Source organism: Protomyctophum bolini (assembly GCF_963924005.1).
Source record: "Protomyctophum bolini genome assembly, chromosome: 16".
Lineage (NCBI taxonomy): Eukaryota > Metazoa > Chordata > Actinopteri > Myctophiformes > Myctophidae > Protomyctophum > Protomyctophum bolini.
In genome coordinates this window covers 1,002,892-1,022,833 of record NC_137877.1, presented here as the reverse complement: position 1 = coordinate 1,022,833, position 19,942 = coordinate 1,002,892, and the positions used below count along the sequence as shown (strand labels likewise).

The 19,942-nt window shown below is 40.5% G+C and overlaps 1 protein-coding gene across 1 annotated transcript in view; it reads left to right on the top strand.

Moving 5' to 3' along the window:
- Nucleotides 1-14,206, top strand: part of pex6 (peroxisomal biogenesis factor 6) — a gene marked incomplete at its 5' end in the record, with an annotated part of 37,746 nt that extends 23,540 nt beyond the window's left edge. The window contains 8 exons of the mRNA XM_080785213.1: nt 185-317; nt 1,710-1,948; nt 2,078-2,139; nt 3,343-3,451; nt 5,078-5,194; nt 11,041-11,118; nt 11,516-11,655; nt 13,174-14,206. Of these exons, the coding sequence (XP_080641339.1) occupies nt 185-317; nt 1,710-1,948; nt 2,078-2,139; nt 3,343-3,451; nt 5,078-5,194; nt 11,041-11,118; nt 11,516-11,655; nt 13,174-13,310 (1,015 nt within the window). The 3' untranslated portion in view covers nt 13,311-14,206. The remainder of the gene's footprint in view (nt 1-184; nt 318-1,709; nt 1,949-2,077; nt 2,140-3,342; nt 3,452-5,077; nt 5,195-11,040; nt 11,119-11,515; nt 11,656-13,173) is intronic.
- Between the last annotated feature and the right edge of the window lie 5,736 nt (nt 14,207-19,942).

The following is a 19,942-nucleotide window of genomic DNA, read 5'->3' as shown; positions in this document are numbered from 1 at the left end:
ATACAAACTACAGAAGATGCAAAGAACAAGTCTCAGTTTCTTTAATTTAGCTTAAGTTAGTTTTGTAAACACAAAATACAGTCTAAGTTAGTCATCGTCTGATAATATACTAACCTGTGTGTGTGTGTGTGTGTGTGTGTGCGCGTGTGTGTGCGCGCGTGCGTGCATGTGCGTGCGTGTGCAGTGCGTCACTAGGGGGCAGCGTGGAGCAGGAACATCTCCTGTCGTCCAGCGGTGTGGTCGTTCACAGCGAGGACGTCAGCAGTGCTCTGGACGTCCTGCAGAGGGCGCTGTCCTCCGCGGTCGGAGCGCCAAAGGTAAAACACGACGATCAAACGCTCGTCGCAAACATTTCCCATTTTTGCCGCGGACGAAGACATCACCGACCGAAAGAATGAGGTCGCGAATACAAGCGGCCCGAAATGAGTTTTCTTCGACGGACATGTTGACGATAATGATGATGATGATGAAGACGATAGGGCAGAAGCATAAGCATAGAAAGTATAGCTGTGCTAAGGGGCACGGTGGCACAGTTGGTAGTGCTGTCGCTTCACAGCTAGAAGGTCCTGGGTTCGATTCCCGCTCGGGACGCTGTGGGTGCTGGCGGCGTGTTTCCTCCTCCGCGTCATCAGTGCCCATATACCCGAAGGCGGGGTTGGCGAAAGGGCCTTTCTGTGTGGAGTTTGCATGTTCTCCCCGTGTCCCCTAGGGTAGGTACCCTCACATGTCCTCCCCATGTCCCCTAGGGTAGGTACCCTCACATGTTCTCCCCATGTCCCCTAGGGTAGGTACCCTCACATGTTCTCCCCATGTCCCCTAGGGTAGGTACCCTCACATGTTCTCCCCGTGTCCCCTAGGGTAGGTACCCTCACATGTTCTCCCCGTGTCCCCTAGGGTAGGTACCCTCACATGTTCTCCCCGTGTCCCCTAGGGTAGGTACCCTCACAAAAAACATGCAGTAATCCTGGTCACTAAACTGCCTCCCCCTGGCCAGCCGGGGCGCCTGATGGAGGGGAAAGGAACTGGTTGGAATAACGTGTTCCTTCCACTGCGCTACGTCAAACCAGGGAAACTCCCCCCTGTCAGGTTGTAAAGGAGCAACTTGGACACTCAGGCATGAAGGAAGCATGAGTTCAAGTCCGTTGCTCTCCCCTTGTCCCCCATATATGGGGACTAGGTTGGTCTCCCCATGTCCCCCATATATGGGGACTAGGTTGGTCTCCCCTTGTCCCCCATATATGGGGACTAGGTTGATCTCCCCTTGTCCCCCATATATGGGGACTAGGTTGGTCTCCCCTTGTCCCCCATATATGGGGACTAGGTTGGTCTCCCCTTGTCCCCCATATATGGGGGACTAGGTTGGTGGAGGGTGTGTAGAGCCCAGGATCACATTAGATGATTGACACAGGGGTGAAAAATGGGTTACAAAATCGTGGGATAAAAAATATATTAAAAAAAAGAAAAGAAAGTATAGCTGTTGTCCATATTATATCCATTTCATGGTATTAGACTGGATACTGTCTGGGATTTGGGATATTGTACTAAAGTTGTGTGTGTGTGTGTGTGTGTGTGTGTGTGTGTGTGTGTGTGTGTGTGTGTGTGTGTGTGTGTGTGTGTGTGTGTGTGTGTGTACGTGTGCGTGTGCGTGCGTGCGTGCGTGCGTGCGTGCGTGCGTGTGTGCGTGTGTGCGTGTGCGTGTGCGTGTGCAGGTTCCCAGCGTGCATTGGGAGGACATTGGGGGTCTCCAGGACGTGAAGCAGCAGATCCTGGACACGGTGGGTCTCCCCATGGAGCGCCCGGACCTGTTCTCCTCCTCCTGCCTCCTGGGTGGTCCCGGCGGGGGTCCGGGGCTCAGGAGGACCGGCCTGCTCCTCTACGGACCCCCCGGCACCGGGAAGACCCTGCTGGCCAAGGCCGTCGCCACGGAAACCAACATGACCTTCCTCAGGTCAGAGAGAGAGAGCTTTGGAGTGTTTACTCGCCAACAATGGCAGACAATGTGTTTTAAATGTTTGTATTTGATTCCAAGGTAAAATGTTTTATTTTTTTACAGTGTAACATGTGTTATTTTTTACAGTGTAAAAGGACCTGAACTTCTCAACATGTACGTTGGTCAGAGTGAGGAGAACGTCCGAGAAGGTGATTACCATAAATTACCATAAACAAATTATTACATTATCATAAATTACCATAAACTAATCATTACCGTACCATACATTACCATAAAGGAATTATACTGTATATATTTATATTGTATACGACATTGTAGCGGCTACAGCGCATAGTAGTAGTTCCGCCATAGTCTGAAAACCCACCTTTTCAGACTCCATCATGGCCCATAGCACTTACTATACCCTAGATGGCACTTCTGTAGACTTAGATAGCATTTGAAACAGACTTATAGCATGTTATGTAGACAGCACTAGAATTGCATTGTATGTAGTATGTAGTCATAGCACGCCATAGTACATATGTATAGCATAGTAGTATATATGTAAAGTTTATACGTATAAATTTCATTATATAGATATTCCACTGTTACTTTCTTAGCTTACGCATGTTTCATGATAAATGTTTTTATGTGATGTATTCCCATGCTTTTGTTCTTGCTTAATGTAAGTCGCTCTGGATTAAGAGCGTCTGATAAATGCCTAAATTGTAAATTGTAAATAGTATCTGGGTGGGGAAAGCATTTCCAACTTGCATCGTTCCAAGTGGGCAACAGGTTATTGTATTATATTGTGTCCATTAACAGGGATGTTATTGTAAAGCTAGTGTAATCTATAGTATTGCCACCAGATGGCGGGAACGCACCATTATGCCGATTTTGACCAAATAGACGAATCTGGCGAAGTCACTTCCGGCTCAACGATCCTAAACATCCGGTAGTAGTTTGACCCTGAGTCACTAGCTTAGCTGTCCGGGATGCTAAGCTACCATCGTCTTTTTCATAACTAAGTCAAATTAAGCTCTAATCAAGCCCAAAACATCCAAAAATGTCGCATTTTACGCAGCGATGCACATGAAGACCGCACGCGTGCGCGATCGACCGTGCACGCGCGGATTTCGGGCCGGTTTTAGGAAGATCACATCCAAAATTAGCCAAATTAGCGAAAGAATTGTCATTTTTGCTGTGTTGAACCCCCGATGAGTGACATTGATTGACAGTCCGTCAATTCCGTCATGGAGAGGTTTAGATTTTTAGCATTAATCCGTCATGTCCGTCGTGTGGAGTTCAAGGGTTAACGGGTCGTTATGTTGTTTTAATGTTAACAGTGTTCTCTAAGGCCAGAGCTGGAGTTCAAGGGTTAACGGGTCGTTATGTTGTCTTAATGTTAACAGTGTTCTCTAAGGCCAGAGCCGCCGCGCCCTGCATCGTCTTCTTCGATGAGCTGGACTCTCTGGCGCCCAGCAGGGGGCGCTCTGGTGACTCTGGAGGTGTGATGGACAGGTGAGTTGACTGACGGACGGACAGACGCTGCTTTCCCACAGACCATCAGATACGTTAGGTTGTCCTATTCCAGGGGTCACAGGGGTCAACTTCCTCCAGCACAAAGACACTGTGTTGAAGACGTCCACATCAATCTGCTTGCCTAAGACATTGAGACACTGTCTGTCAGTCAGACAGACAGACAGACAGACAGTGTGTTCAGCCACACAACAGACAGACAGACAGACAGACAGACAGACAGACAGACAGTGTGTTCAGCCACACAACAGACAGACAGACAGACAGACAGACAGACAGACAGACAGACAGACAGACAGACAGACAGACAGTGTGTTCAGCCACACAACAGACAGACAGACAGACAGACAGACAGACAGACAGACAGACAGACAGACAGTGTGTTCAGCCACACAACAGACAGACAGACAGACAGACAGACAGACAGACAGACAGACAGACAGACAGTGTGTTCAGCCACACAACAGACAGACAGACAGACAGACAGACAGACAGTGTGTTCAGCCACACAACAGACAGACAGACAGACAGACAGACAGACAGACAGACAGACAGTGTGTTCAGCCACACAACAGACAGACAGACAGACAGACAGACAGACAGACAGTGTGTTCAGCCACACAACAGACAGACAGACAGACAGACAGACAGACAGACAGACAGTGTGTTCAGCCACACAACAGACAGACAGACAGACAGACAGACAGACAGACAGACAGACAGACAGACAGACAGTGTGTTCAGCCACACAACAGACAGACAGACAGACAGACAGACAGACAGACAGACAGTGTGTTCAGCCACACAACAGACAGACAGACAGACAGACAGACAGACAGACAGACAGACAGTGTGTTCAGCCACACAACAGACAGACAGACAGACAGACAGACAGACAGTGTGTTCAGCCACACAACAGACAGACAGACAGACAGACAGACAGACAGACAGACAGACAGACAGACAGACAGACAGACAGACAGACAGACAGTGTGTTCAGCCACACAACAGACAGACAGACAGACAGAAGTAAAAGTATTGGGAGTTGGAATACTCAAGTGCAAATACCTCAGACGGTTGTGCTTGAGTACAGTACATGAGTAAATGTACTTAGGTACTTTTCCACCACTGGCTTCTTAAATCATTGAACGCCAAGGACTTAATTAATGATAATGACAATGAATGTATTTATAAATAGCACATTTATCAAGACATGGTAAAAACAACAACATAATCAAAGCTACAACAAAATATCAGTAAATAAACACAAAGCAAACACAAAATGAAGGCATACACACATAATGAAGACTAAATAGAATATGATGAGCAAAAGGATAATTAGCGGCTCAATACTATACTAATCCCGGATACCGCGCGGCTAATTTAAAATACGAACGCTTCTAAAGACTCTTAACACCCTGAGTGCACAGGACGGAGTTCTCCGTTCAATCACTTAGTAACGCCCAGTGCTCAGGACGGAGATTAATACAATCCTAATGTTCTGCTGTGATCTGTGATGTTCCAGGGTGGTGTGCTTACGTTCTGCTGTGTGCTGTGATGTTCCAGGGTGGTGTGCTTACGTTCTGCTGTGTGCTCTGGTGTTTCCAGGGTGGTTTCTCAGCTCTTGGCCGAGTTGGATTCTCTCGGTTCTCGTGAAGGACTTTTCGTGATCGGAGCCACCAACCGACCCGACCTCCTGGACCAATCACTGCTCAGACCTGGCAGGTCAGAGGTCACCGCCGCCGCTGATATTAGAGATGTGATCAGGAGCGCATCGGCATCGCTCGTGTTTACGTAGCGAGTGTTCACTTCCTGTTTCTCAGTTTCCAAGAGAAACGGCTTTAAAAATAAGACCGTTCTCCATAGAGATGGATGGCTGGTGTTCTACCATATTCAGCCACCAGATGGCGGTGTCGGCCGTAAATTAGTTAATAATGTATATATATAATGTTGTTTCTGATCAGGTTTGATAAGCTGGCCTATGTTTTATTAATAATCAATATGTCTATTGATCAGGTTTGATAAGCTGGTCTATGTTTTATTATTAATCAATATGTTTATTGATCAGGTTTGATAAGCTGGTCTATGTTTTATTAATAATCAATATGTCTATTGATCAGGTTTGATAAGCTGGTCTATGTTTTATTAATAATCAATATGTTTATTGATCAGGTTTGATAAGCTGGTCTATGTTTTATTAATAATCAATATGTCTATTGATCAGGTTTGATAAGCTGGTCTATGTTTTATTAATAATCAATATGTCTATTGATCAGGTTTTATAAGCTGGTCTATGTTTTATTAATAATCAATATGTCTATTGATCAGGTTTGATAAGCTGGTCTATGTTTTATTAATAATCAATATGTTTATTGATCAGGTTTTATAAGCTGGTCTATGTTTTATTAATAATCAATATGTCTATTGATCAGGTTTGATAAGCTGGTCTATGTTTTATTAATAATCAATATGTCTATTGATCAGGTTTGATAAGCTGGTCTATGTTTTATTAATAATCAATATGTTTATTGATCAGGTTTGATAAGCTGGTCTATGTTTTATTAATAATCAATATGTCTATTGATCAGGTTTTATAAGCTGGTCTATGTTTTATTAATAATCAATATGTCTATTGATCAGGTTTGATAAGCTGGTCTATGTTTTATTAATAATCAATATGTTTATTGATCAGGTTTGATAAGCTGGTCTATGTTTTATTAATAATCAATATGTTTATTGATCAGGTTTGATAAGCTGGTCTATGTTTTATTAATAATCAATATGTTTATTGATCAGGTTTGATAAGCTGGTCTATGTTTTATTAATAATCAATATGTTTATTGATCAGGTTTGATAAGCTGGTCTATGTTTTAATAATAATCAATATGTCTATTGATCAGGTTTGATAAGCTGGTCTATGTTTTATTAATAATCAATATGTTTATTGATCAGGTTTGATAAGCTGGTCTATTTTTTATTAATCAATATGTCTATTGATCAGGTTTGATAAGCTGGTCTATGTTTTATTAATCAATATGTTTATTGATCAGGTTTGATAAGCTGGTCTATGTTTTATTAATCAATATGTCTATTGATCAGGTTTGATAAGCTGGTCTATGTTTTATTAATCAATATGTTTATTGATCAGGTTTGATAAGCTGGTCTATGTTTTATTAATCAATATGTCTATTGATCAGGTTTGATAAGCTGGTCTATGTTTTATTAATCAATATGTCTATTGATCAGGTTTGATAAGCTGGTCTATGTTTTATTAATCAATATGTTTATTGATCAGGTTTGATAAGCTGGTCTATGTTTTATTAATAATCAATATGTTTATTGATCAGGTTTGATAAGCTGGTCTATGTTTTATTAGTAATCAATATGTTTATTGATCAGGTTTGATAAGCTGGTCTATGTTTTATTAATAATCAATATGTTTATTGATCAGGTTTGATAAGCTGGTCTATGTTTTATTAATAATCAATATGTTTATTGATCAGGTTTGATAAGCTGGTCTATGTTTTATTAATAATCAATATGTTTATTGATCAGGTTTGATAAGCTGGTCTATGTTTTATTAATAATCAATATGTTTATTGATCAGGTTTGATAAGCTGGTCTATGTTTTATTAATAATCAATATGTTTATTGATCAGGTTTGATAAGCTGGTCTATGTTTTATTAATAATCAATATGTTTATTGATCAGGTTTGATAAGCTGGTCTATGTTTTATTAATAATCAATATGTCTATTGATCAGGTTTGATAAGCTGGTCTATGTTTTATTAATAATCAATATGTCTATTGATCAGGTTTGATAAGCTGGTCTATGTTTTATTAATAATCAATATGTTTATTGATCAGGTTTGATAAGCTGGTCTATGTTTTATTAATAATCAATATGTCTATTGATCAGGTTTGATAAGCTGGTCTATGTTTTATTAATAATCAATATGTCTATTGATCAGGTTTGATAAGCTGGTCTATGTTTTATTAATAATCAATATGTCTATTGATCAGGTTTGATAAGCTGGTCTATGTTTTATTAATAATCAATATGTTTATTGATCAGGTTTGATAAGCTGGTCTATGTTTTATTAATAATCAATATGTTTATTGATCAGGTTTGATAAGCTGGTCTATGTTTTATTAATCAATATGTTTATTGATCAGGTTTGATAAGCTGGTCTATGTTTTATTAATAATCAATATGTCTATTGATCAGTTTTGATAAGCTGGTCTATGTTTTATTAATAATCAATATGTCTATTGATCAGGTTTGATAAGCTGGTCTATGTTTTATTAATAATCAATATGTTTATTGATCAGGTTTGATAAGCTGGTCTATGTTTTATTAATAATCAATATGTCTATTGATCAGGTTTGATAAGCTGGTCTATGTTTTATTAATAATCAATATGTCTATTGATCAGGTTTGATAAGCTGGTCTATGTTTTATTAATAATCAATATGTCTATTGATCAGGTTTGATAAGCTGGTCTATGTTTTATTAATAATCAATATGTTTATTGATCAGGTTTGATAAGCTGGTCTATGTTTTATTAATAATCAATATGTTTATTGATCAGGTTTGATAAGCTGGTCTATGTTTTATTAATAATCAATATGTCTATTGATCAGGTTTGATAAGCTGGTCTATGTTTTATTAATAATCAATATGTTTATTGATCAGGTTTGATAAGCTGGTCTATGTTTTATTAATAATCAATATGTCTATTGATCAGGTTTGATAAGCTGGTCTATGTTTTATTAATAATCAATATGTCTATTGATCAGGTTTGATAAGCTGGTCTATGTTTTATTAATAATCAATATGTCTATTGATCAGGTTTGATAAGCTGGTCTATGTTGTATTAATAATCAATATGTTTATTGATCAGGTTTGATAAGCTGGTCTATGTTTTATTAATAATCAATATGTCTATTGATCAGGTTTGATAAGCTGGTCTATGTTTTATTAATCAATATGTTTATTGATCAGGTTTGATAAGCTGGTCTATGTTTTATTAATAATCAATATGTTTATTGATCAGGTTTGATAAGCTGGTCTATGTTTTATTAATAATCAATATGTTTATTGATCAGGTTTGATAAGCTGGTCTATGTTTTATTAATCAATATGTTTATTGATCAGGTTTGATAAGCTGGTCTATGTTTTATTAATCAATATGTTTATTGATCAGGTTTGATAAGCTGGTCTATGTTTTATTAATCAATATGTTTATTGATCAGGTTTGATAAGCTGGTCTATGTTTTATTAATCAATATGTCTATTGATCAGGTTTGATAAGCTGGTCTATGTTTTATTAATCAATATGTCTATTGATCAGGTTTGATAAGCTGGTCTATGTTTTATTAATCAATATGTTTATTGATCAGGTTTGATAAGCTGGTCTATGTTTTATTAATAATCAATATGTTTATTGATCAGGTTTGATAAGCTGGTCTATGTTTTATTAGTAATCAATATGTTTATTGATCAGGTTTGATAAGCTGGTCTATGTTTTATTAATAATCAATATGTTTATTGATCAGGTTTGATAAGCTGGTCTATGTTTTATTAAGAATCAATATGTTTATTGATCAGGTTTGATAAGCTGGTCTATGTTTTATTAATAATCAATATGTTTATTGATCAGGTTTGATAAGCTGGTCTATGTTTTATTAATAATCAATATGTTTATTGATCAGGTTTGATAAGCTGGTCTATGTTTTATTAATAATCAATATGTTTATTGATCAGGTTTGATAAGCTGGTCTATGTTTTATTAATAATCAATATGTTTATTGATCAGGTTTGATAAGCTGGTCTATGTTTTATTAATAATCAATATGTCTATTGATCAGGTTTGATAAGCTGGTCTATGTTTTATTAATAATCAATATGTTTATTGATCAGGTTTGATAAGCTGGTCTATGTTTTATTAATAATCAATATGTTTATTGATCAGGTTTGATAAGCTGGTCTATGTTTTATTAATAATCAATATGTCTATTGATCAGGTTTGATAAGCTGGTCTATGTTTTATTAATAATCAATATGTCTATTGATCAGGTTTGATAAGCTGGTCTATGTTTTATTAATAATCAATATGTTTATTGATCAGGTTTGATAAGCTGGTCTATGTTTTATTAATAATCAATATGTTTATTGATCAGGTTTGATAAGCTGGTCTATGTTTTATTAATAATCAATATGTTTATTGATCAGGTTTGATAAGCTGGTCTATGTTTTATTAATAATCAATATGTTTATTGATCAGGTTTGATAAGCTGGTCTATGTTTTATTAATAATCAATATGTCTATTGATCAGTTTTGATAAGCTGGTCTATGTTTTATTAATAATCAATATGTCTATTGATCAGGTTTGATAAGCTGGTCTATGTTTTATTAATAATCAATATGTTTATTGATCAGGTTTGATAAGCTGGTCTATGTTTTATTAATAATCAATATGTCTATTGATCAGGTTTGATAAGCTGGTCTATGTTTTATTAATAATCAATATGTCTATTGATCAGGTTTGATAAGCTGGTCTATGTTTTATTAATAATCAATATGTCTATTGATCAGGTTTGATAAGCTGGTCTATGTTTTATTAATAATCAATATGTTTATTGATCAGGTTTGATAAGCTGGTCTATGTTTTATTATTAATCAATATGTTTATTGATCAGGTTTGATAAGCTGGTCTATGTTTTATTAATAATCAATATGTCTATTGATCAGGTTTGATAAGCTGGTCTATGTTTTATTAATAATCAATATGTTTATTGATCAGGTTTGATAAGCTGGTCTATGTTTTATTAATAATCAATATGTCTATTGATCAGGTTTGATAAGCTGGTCTATGTTTTATTAATAATCAATATGTCTATTGATCAGGTTTGATAAGCTGGTCTATGTTTTATTAATAATCAATATGTCTATTGATCAGGTTTGATAAGCTGGTCTATGTTGTATTAATAATCAATATGTTTATTGATCAGGTTTGATAAGCTGGTCTATGTTTTATTAATAATCAATATGTCTATTGATCAGGTTTGATAAGCTGGTCTATGTTTTATTAATCAATATGTTTATTGATCAGGTTTGATAAGCTGGTCTATGTTTTATTAATAATCAATATGTTTATTGATCAGGTTTGATAAGCTGGTCTATGTTTTATTAATAATCAATATGTTTATTGATCAGGTTTGATAAGCTGGTCTATGTTTTTTAATAATCAATATGTTTATTGATCAGGTTTGATAAGCTGGTCTATGTTTTATTAATCAATATGTTTATTGATCAGGTTTGATAAGCTGGTCTATGTTTTATTAATAATCAATATGTTTATTGATCAGGTTTGATAAGCTGGTCTATGTTTTATTAATCAATATGTTTATTGATCAGGTTTGATAAGCTGGTCTATGTTTTATTAATCAATATGTTTATTGATCAGGTTTGATAAGCTGGTCTATGTTTTATTAATAATCAATATGTTTATTGATCAGGTTTGATAAGCTGGTCTATGTTTTATTAATCAATATGTTTATTGATCAGGTTTGATAAGCTGGTCTATGTTGGGATCAATGAAGACAAGCAGTCCCAGCTTCAAGTCCTGAAGGCCATCGCCAGAAAGTATGGATCCAACAAGCACACACACACACACACACACACACACACACACACACGCGCACACACACACACACACACGCAAGTGCATGTATGCGCACGCACGCACGCACACACACACACGCGCGCACACACACACCCACGGCATTGTACAGTGTATACTACTAGTTCTCTAGTGTTTTCAATGTACTGATGATCCTAGATATATATTTCTATGTATGAGATGTATCACCATGTGTTCTGCTCACTGTGAGTCACTCTGGATTAATAGTGTCTCATAAATGTCTAATGCGTGCATGCGCGCGTACGTGTGTGTGTGTGTGTGTGTGCGTGTGTGTGTGTGTGTGTGCGTGCGTGCGCATACATGCACTTGCGTGCGTGTGTGTGTGTGTGTGTGTGTCAGGTTCCAGTGTGAGTCCAGCGTGGACCTGGGGGCGGTGCTTAGCCGTTGCCCCGCCCACCTGACGGGGGCGGACCTCTACGCGCTCTGCTCCGACGCCATGGCGACCGCCGTCAACAGGAAGATCTCTGCCATCGTCCGCGGTAACGTTATGCTAACGTTATGTAGCCATGACAACCACTGTAACGTAGCCATGACAACCACTGTAACGTAGCCATGACAACCACTGTAACGTAGCCATGACAACCACACAGTGTTGTTTTCCTCCCAGTGTCCGCGGTAACGTTGCCATGACAACCACACAGTGTTGTTTTCCTCCCAGTGTCCGCGGTAACGTTGCCATGACAACCACACAGTGTTGTTTTCCTCCCAGTGTCCGCGGTAACGTTGCCATGACAACCACACAGTGTTGTTTTCCTCCCAGTGTCCGCGGTAACGTTGCCATGACAACCACACAGTGTTGTTTTCCTCCCAGTGTCCGCGGTAACGTTGCCATGACAACCACACAGTGTTGTTTTCCTCCCAGTGTCCGCGGTAACGTTGCCATGACAACCACACAGTGTTGTTTTCCTCCCAGTGTCCGCGGTAACGTTGCCATGACAACCACACAGTGTTGTTTTCCTCCCAGTGTCCGCGGTAACGTTGCCATGACAACCACACAGTGTTGTTTTCCTCGACCGAAACTAAGACGAAAGATGTTCGTCGACTACCTTTTTTTCCACTGACGAAAACTACGTGGAAACTAAATTAACCCATTCTGACCTGAGATCAGATTTTTAAAATGTCAGTTTGAAAATGACAGTTTTCTGAAAAAGCTATGTTTCTATAGTCAGTCGTTCTTTGATTTTTACGAGCTTGTAGATCTGCTATTTTTCAATAGCTAAAGCAAAACATGATGCTAACACCAAAAGGGGTTCCCGCCCAAAATGGGTTAAAACTAAGCTATGGTGACTAAAACTAAGACTAAATGTATTGACAATCTCGTCCACAGATAAAAACTAGACTAAAATGTTAGGAAGGGACTAGTGGACAAGAGATCCAGTATGAGTCATTTTTACACTTGGTTGCATGCTGAAAATAGCCGATCTATGAGCTTGTAGATCGGCTATCTACAGCAAGTGTAAAAAAAAACAGACATTACGACGGCATCAGGGCCCGCCAAAATAAATTTTTAGTCGACTGTAGATTTAGTCGACTAAAATCGCATGACATTTAGTCGACTAAAACTAGACTAACACAAAAACATTCCCAGGTGACTAAAATGTGACGGAAAACTAAATGAAAACTAAATGAAAACGATTCACTTCTTAACACAATCAGCACCGTTTCAGTATTTCTTTCAAAATAGAAGCTCGGGGTGCCGGGCAGATACGGCCAGCTTTTACTCTGAAGGCCGGGGGCGTCCGTTCCCGGGAGGCATAATGTTGCTTGCTTACCTCGCTGTTATTATTACGATGAAGTCTCTCTAGAAGCGTTAATATTCTAAACGAGAGGCTTGTTGAAGTCAGAAATGAAGACTCGTCTGTCTGTCTGCCTGTCTGCCTGTCTGTCTGTCTGTCTGTCTGTCTGTCTGTCTGTCTGCCTGTCTGTCTGCCTGTCTGTCTGTCTGTCTGTCTGTCTGTCTGTCTGCCTGTCTGCCTGTCTGCCTGTCTGTCTCTCAGGTGTGGACACAGAGCAGTCTCCCGTGGTGTTGTCTTCGGAGGACTTTGACTCCGCCGTGCGTCAGTGTCGACCGTCGGTCACACCGCACGAGATGCTACGATACCACGCCCTGCAGCGCAGTCTGACCAATCACTGACCGGATACCACGCCCTGCAGCGCAGTCTGACCAATCACTGACCGGATACCACGCCCTGCAGCGCAGTCTGACCAATCACTGGACCAGATACCACGCCCTGCAGCGCAGTCTGACCAATCACTGACCGGATACCACGCCCTGCAGCGCAGTCTGACCAATCACTGACCAGGAGAAACCCAACACCTGCAGCTGCAGTCTGACCAATCACTGACCGGATACCACGCCCTGCAGCGCAGTCTGACCAATCACTGACCAGATACCACGCCCTGCAACGCAGTCTGACCAATCACTGACCGGATACCACGCCCTGCAGCGCAGTCTGACCAATCACTGACCAGGAGAAACCCAACACCTGCAGCTGCAGTCTGACCAATCGCTGACCGGATACCGACACCCTGCACTGTGGTCTGACCAATCCCGCAGTGGGCCCATAATGTGGGCCCATAATGTGGGCCCATAATGTGGGGCCCATAATGCGGGCCCATAATGTGGGCCCATAATGTGGGCCCATAATGTGGACCCATAATGCAATGCGGGCCCATAATGAGGGCCCATAATGTGGGCCCATAATGTGGACCCATAATGCAATGCGGGCCCATAATGAGGGCCCATAATGTGGGCCCATAATGCGGGCCCATAATGCGGGCCCATGATGTGGGCCCATAAGGCGGGCCCATAAGGCGGGCCCAGGTCCGTGGAGTGCTGAGGGCTGTATTTTGCATGTCTTAAGTACCAGGTCTTCTTACTTACTTAACTTAAGACCTGGAGGCGTGGTCAATGCTCTTTGGCCACTCGGAATAACCAAATGGCATTGACCACGCCTCCAGGTCTTAAGTTAAGTAATAAGACCTGGTACTTAAGACACGCTAAAATACAGCCCAGACTGGCTTCTGTAAAATCACTGAAAGCTTAAAATGATGAAGTGTATAAATCTGTCTTGATGTTTAGTGCACAGCGTGTCATCCTCAAATGTGATTTAATAAATTCAGAACTAATGAGACAAAGAGAGAGAGAGAGAGAGAGAGCTGTGCTTTACTTTATCGTTTGTCATGACAGTTTTCTGTCAGGATTTGCGCCACATTTTCACGTTTTTTTTTTCTTTAAAAAATAGCAGACCTACAATCTCGTAGCGCGCCACTCTTGTTAAAATGGGTTATGAGCTTGTAACCTTGTTAAAACACTTACAATTAGGGGGCACGGTGGCACAGTTGGTAGTGCTGTCGCACTCACAGCTAGAAGGTCCTGGGTTCGATTCCCGCTCGGGACGCTGTGGGTGCTGGCGGCGTGTTTCCTCCTCCGCGTCATCAGTGCCCATACCCGAAGGCGGGGGTTGGCGAAAGGGCCTTTCTGTGTGGAGTTTGCATGTTCTCCCCGTGTCCCCTAGGGTAGGTACCCTCACAAAAAACATGCAGTAATCCTGGTCTCTATACTGCCTCCCCCTGGCCAGCCGGGGCGCCTGATGGAGGGGAAAAGGAACTGGTTGGAATAACGTGTTCCTTCCACGCGCTACGACGTCCAACCAGGGAAACTCCCCCCTGTCAGGTGTAAAGGAGCAACTTGGACACTCAGGCATGAAGGAAGCATGAGTTCAAGTCCGTTGCTCTCCCCAGGTTGGCGGAGGGTGTGTAGAGCCCAGGATCACATTAGATGATTGACACAGGGGTGAAAAATGGGTTACAAAATCGTGGGATAAAAAAAACAAAACAGTTACAATTAAAATGTTGTATGCTAGAGTCAGGCTTCACTCACACCTTTTCATCTAGCATAAGGATCTGGTCTCTCCTGGAGAATACAACATTGATGCATGCTCGATTAGGCATACTGTACCATATTAACCATACTGTACCATATTCTGAAATCCCCACAAAGAGGACACATGCACGCGCTGCAAGGCTGGCGGCACGCAAAGGCGCCAAAGAGACTCAAAGTTGCTTTATATGATTTATAAATACATATTTATAAATTATAAATATGTGTTTACCTATAAAGCATTTGTGTATTATATTAACTGTCTAAAAAGAATCAGTCACATACAACTATATTCTGTAATAGTTCTTTAATTAACATTCAGATCTTTAGAAAAGGCGAGGTGTAACATTCTTAAAAAATAACCTCATGTCTATAATGTAAAATATAAATAATGCCTCAAAATATGTGAATTAAAACAAACAAAAAAACAAAACAGAGGTAGCATATTTTTCAATCCTCGTCTCCCTGGTTTTCCTCCTCGTCTCCCTTGGACTTCCTTGTTTTCCCGGCGTGCATATTTAGCTGAAGAGCTTATTTTCCCCGGCAGTTTTCCGATTGCTCATCAAATAGGCATGAAAGTCCTTGCGGGGCGTTTCTTTGAAGTTGTATTGCACACATAGAAGCCCCTTCAGTGACTCAACAGACAACCTGCTTTTCTCCTTGCTCCACTGGCTCTTGTGAGAAGGAAGGGCAAAGACAAACTGTGCAATCTTCAGTAGCTCTGAGTAACATGCAGTGCTTTTGCTATTTTCTCAAAATATTTGGACCACATCTGGTGCACTTTTCATGCCTTTGAACTCTCCATCACTATTGCAGCTCTCAGTGAATTTCTTGAGATTGGTGACCTGATCAAAACACTTGGCATCATCAATTATTGGCACCCCCTTTTCTCCTATAGGTACCACCTATAGTCCTGTGCGGACTCTCTTCTCTTCACCACCTAGGAGAAACCAGCACCAGAAACCAACGCACTCTGAGCCCCCCCCTCCCCCACCACACGAATAAGCTGTACTTTTTGGGAAAAATATTCTCTATGAGGCAGTTCTCTGGGCAATACCAGTAGAGGGCGCAGCGGAGTAACTAATAGTATTTTTCCCCGGTGGAAACAAAATCCCCTTTTGGCCAAAAAGTACAGTTTATACGTGTGGTGGTGGTGGGGGGGGGGGGGCGGGGGTCAGAGTGCGTCCACTAAGGAAAGTAGGCTTTCTAATGACACATTAGAAAGCGAGCGGCGGAAGTTGAGAGTAACATATAGCTCTAAATGAAACGCATTAGAGCTATGGACCAGAGCATTAGAGCTATGGACCAGAGCTAGGTTAGGATTAGGTATAGTTTTACTGAGGTTAAGGAGTATTGCGTAGGAATTGCGGTGTATTGCGGAGGAATTGCGGAGTGTTGCGGAAAAATTGCGGAATATTCCGGAGTAATTGCGGAGAAAAAAAAGAAGAAAAAAAAATCTGGAAAATGAAATAAAAATAAATAAATCTGAATGAAGTTATCTTTAATTACATTATTATAAGTAATACTATTAGAGTTGTACTATTACTCAGACGGAAATAAAAGCTTGGGGGGGGGGGGGGGGGAGATGCAATGCAAATGAAAGACATATACTGTCTATTCTATTTTCAGGCAAATTGTGTTTATTGTATTTTATTTTACTCAGCCATAACAATTTATTTTCTGTTAACCAACTTGCTGGCTGGCAGGCAGGCAGACAGCTACTCATAGACAGGCAGACAGACAGACAGCTACTCATGGAGAATTGGACAGGCAGGCAGTCAGACAGCTACTCATAGACAGGCAGACAGACAGCTACTCATGGAGAATTGGACAGGCAGGCAGACAGCTACTCATGGACAATTGGACAGGCAGGAAGGCAGACAGCTACTCATAGACAGACAGACAGACAGCTACTCATGGACAATTGGACAGGCAGGAAGGCAGACAGCTACTCATAGACAGACAGACAGACAGCTACTCATAGACAATTGGGCAGGCAGGCAGACAGCTACTCATAGACAGACAGACAGCTACTCATGGACAATTGGACAGGCAGGAAGGCAGACAGCTACTCATAGAAAGGCAGACAGACAGCTACTCATGGACAATTAGGCAGGCAGGCAGACAGCTACTCATAGACAGGCAGACAAACAGCTACTCATGGACAATTAGGCAGGCAGACAGCTACTCAGACAGGCAGACAGACAGCTACTCATGGACAATTGGACAGGCAGGCAGGCAGACAGACAGCTACTCATAGACAGGCAGACAGTAAGACAGCTACTCATTGACAGACAGACAAATAACTACTCATGGACAGACAGCCAGGCAGGCAGGCAGGCAGGCAAAGAGCTACTCATGTTATGTTATGTTATTATAACAGCTACTCATGTTATGTGCAATAATTTGTGCAGTTATGGGAACAGCTCTTTGTGTTTATGCAAGAAAATGTAACACATTTATTTATTTACATATTGTGTGCATGCACATTGTACTTTGATACATTTTGCGAAAATAAAGCAATTGAAAGAGAGAAGTTATCAAGTATCATTAATGTCGTAATTTTATCTACTGGCCCCTGGCCCCTTGCCATTTTTGTAATGTGGCCCACAGGTAAATCTATTGGAGTATCCCTGGGTTATAGTTTTTTGAAATTTTGAAAAATAAAGTTATCCTCGTTTCTCATCATTTTGGACCATGGGCTATAGCCCATATCGTACGGCATACTATAGCGCGCCGTTTTTCATCATTTTTGATGATTTGACAAAAATGAAAAAAAAACGATGGGTTATAGCCCAAAAGTTATCCTCGTTTCTCATCATTTTGGACCATGGGCTATACAGGGACTTAATGCTTAATAACATGAAGGTGTGTGTGTGTGTGTGTGTGTGTGTGTGTGTGTTTGTGTGTGTGACATATGGTGGTCCCTGGCTGTGAGCTCTCATCCATGGAAGTCGTTGGCAGAGATGGAGGGTGCGTGCGTGTGTGTGTGTGTGTGTGTGTGTGTGTGTGTGTGTGTGTGTGTGTGTGTGTGTGTGTGTGTGTGCGTGCGTGCGTGCGTGTGTGCGTGCGTGCCCTGTTTTCGCTGATCTGGGGTCAGCCATGCTGAGACGCCTGGTTAAATACTGCTGACCGCATCACCGCCGCGGCAATAATCACGTTAAACCCTGGAGTGGAATGTTGCTTAAGTCAACCTCAGCACAGCTACAATAATGTAGCTGTGCTGAGGTGCTTTTGTGTCATTAAGTCAACCTCAGCACAGCTACAATAATGTAGCTGTGCTGAGGTGCTTTTGTGTCATTAAGTCAACCTCAGCACAGCTACAATAATGTAGCTGTGCTGAGGTGCTTTTGTGTCCTTAAGTCAACCTCAGCACAGCTACAATAATGTAGCTGTGCTGAGGTGCTTTTGTGTCCTTAAGTCAACCTCAGCACAGCTACAATAATGTAGCTGTGCTGAGGTGCTTTTGTGTCCTTAAGTCAACCTCAGCACAGCTACAATAATGTAGCTGTGCTGAGGTGCTTTTGTGTCATTAAGTCAACCTCAGCACAGCTACAATAATGTAGCTGTGCTGAGGTGCTTTTGTGTCCTTAAGTCAAAGATGCCTTTGTTTTTGTTTAAAGAAACAGATTATTGTCACAAGATATACACACCCACAATACAAGGCATGCTGTTAATGGGCATATCGCTGTAACTATAGTTCAAACACAAACAATGAAGAAAACAGTATATATTTTATAATATATATATATATAGAGCTATAGATTTTTGGAACAAGTTAGTACTTGACATCCGTCTGACAAATAATAAATCAGCCTTCAATCTACAAGCTCGTAGCGCGCCATCGAGTGGCGCGCTACGAGCTTGTAGGTCTGCTATTTTTGAAAAAATGAAGACACTTTTAGTATCTGATCTCAGGTCAGAATGGGTTAATATTGAAACTGTCAGGATGTAATAGACATTTTTAGAATCTGATCTCAGGTCAGAATGGGTTAATATTTAAACTGTCAGGATGTAATAGACATTTTTAGAATCTGATCTCAGGTCAGAATGGGTTAATATTGAAACTGTCAGGATGTAATAGACATTTTTAGAATCTGATCTCAGGTCAGAATGGGTTAATATTGAAACTGTCAGGATGTAATAGACATTTTTAGAATCTGATCTCAGGTCAGAATGGGTTAAGGAAAAGGTAAAGAGTTATTTACTTGAATGACCAGTTTAAAGAACAACTTTAGTGTTCTGCCCCCACAGTGTAGTGTGGTCATGTTTAACTATTCTGTGAAACAGCACCACCCTGTGGTACCCCAGGGTTTCGTATTGTCATGTTTTCCTTGTGCTTGCAATTAGATACAACATATATTTCAGCTGTGCTCAGTCAGTCAGATGTGTTCAGCTCCAGTGTGCTGCTGTTTGTGTGTCTCTTGGGCTAAAAGCAATATCTGTGAGTAATTTAACTGTTGATTCTATCAATTCAATTCAAAGGGCTTTATTGGCATGAGAAAACATACGTTTACATTGCCAAAGCAGAAAGAACAATACAACAATACAATCAAAACAACAAACAACTTCGAAGGTCAGAATCATCAATAGATCAACTTCTATGTACCAAGATCACGATGCAGGTATAGTGCAGGAATATACACAATGATTAGTCTTTAGGGTGGTTGTGTTCCTTCTCCTATCACAGCAACTAACAGATCTTGCTGCTGTGTTTGCACATTGTTGTACTTCGCCTAGCCGCAATTTGCAACTCTTTTTTACATTTTTTTTTTTACAATGGGCTGAATCCAGAGTTGCAATACCCTCCATCAACTTCCTATGCATGTTTTTTGGTTTGTGATCTCCTGGTCTTAAATGACGTTAAACTCACCAACTTTGCA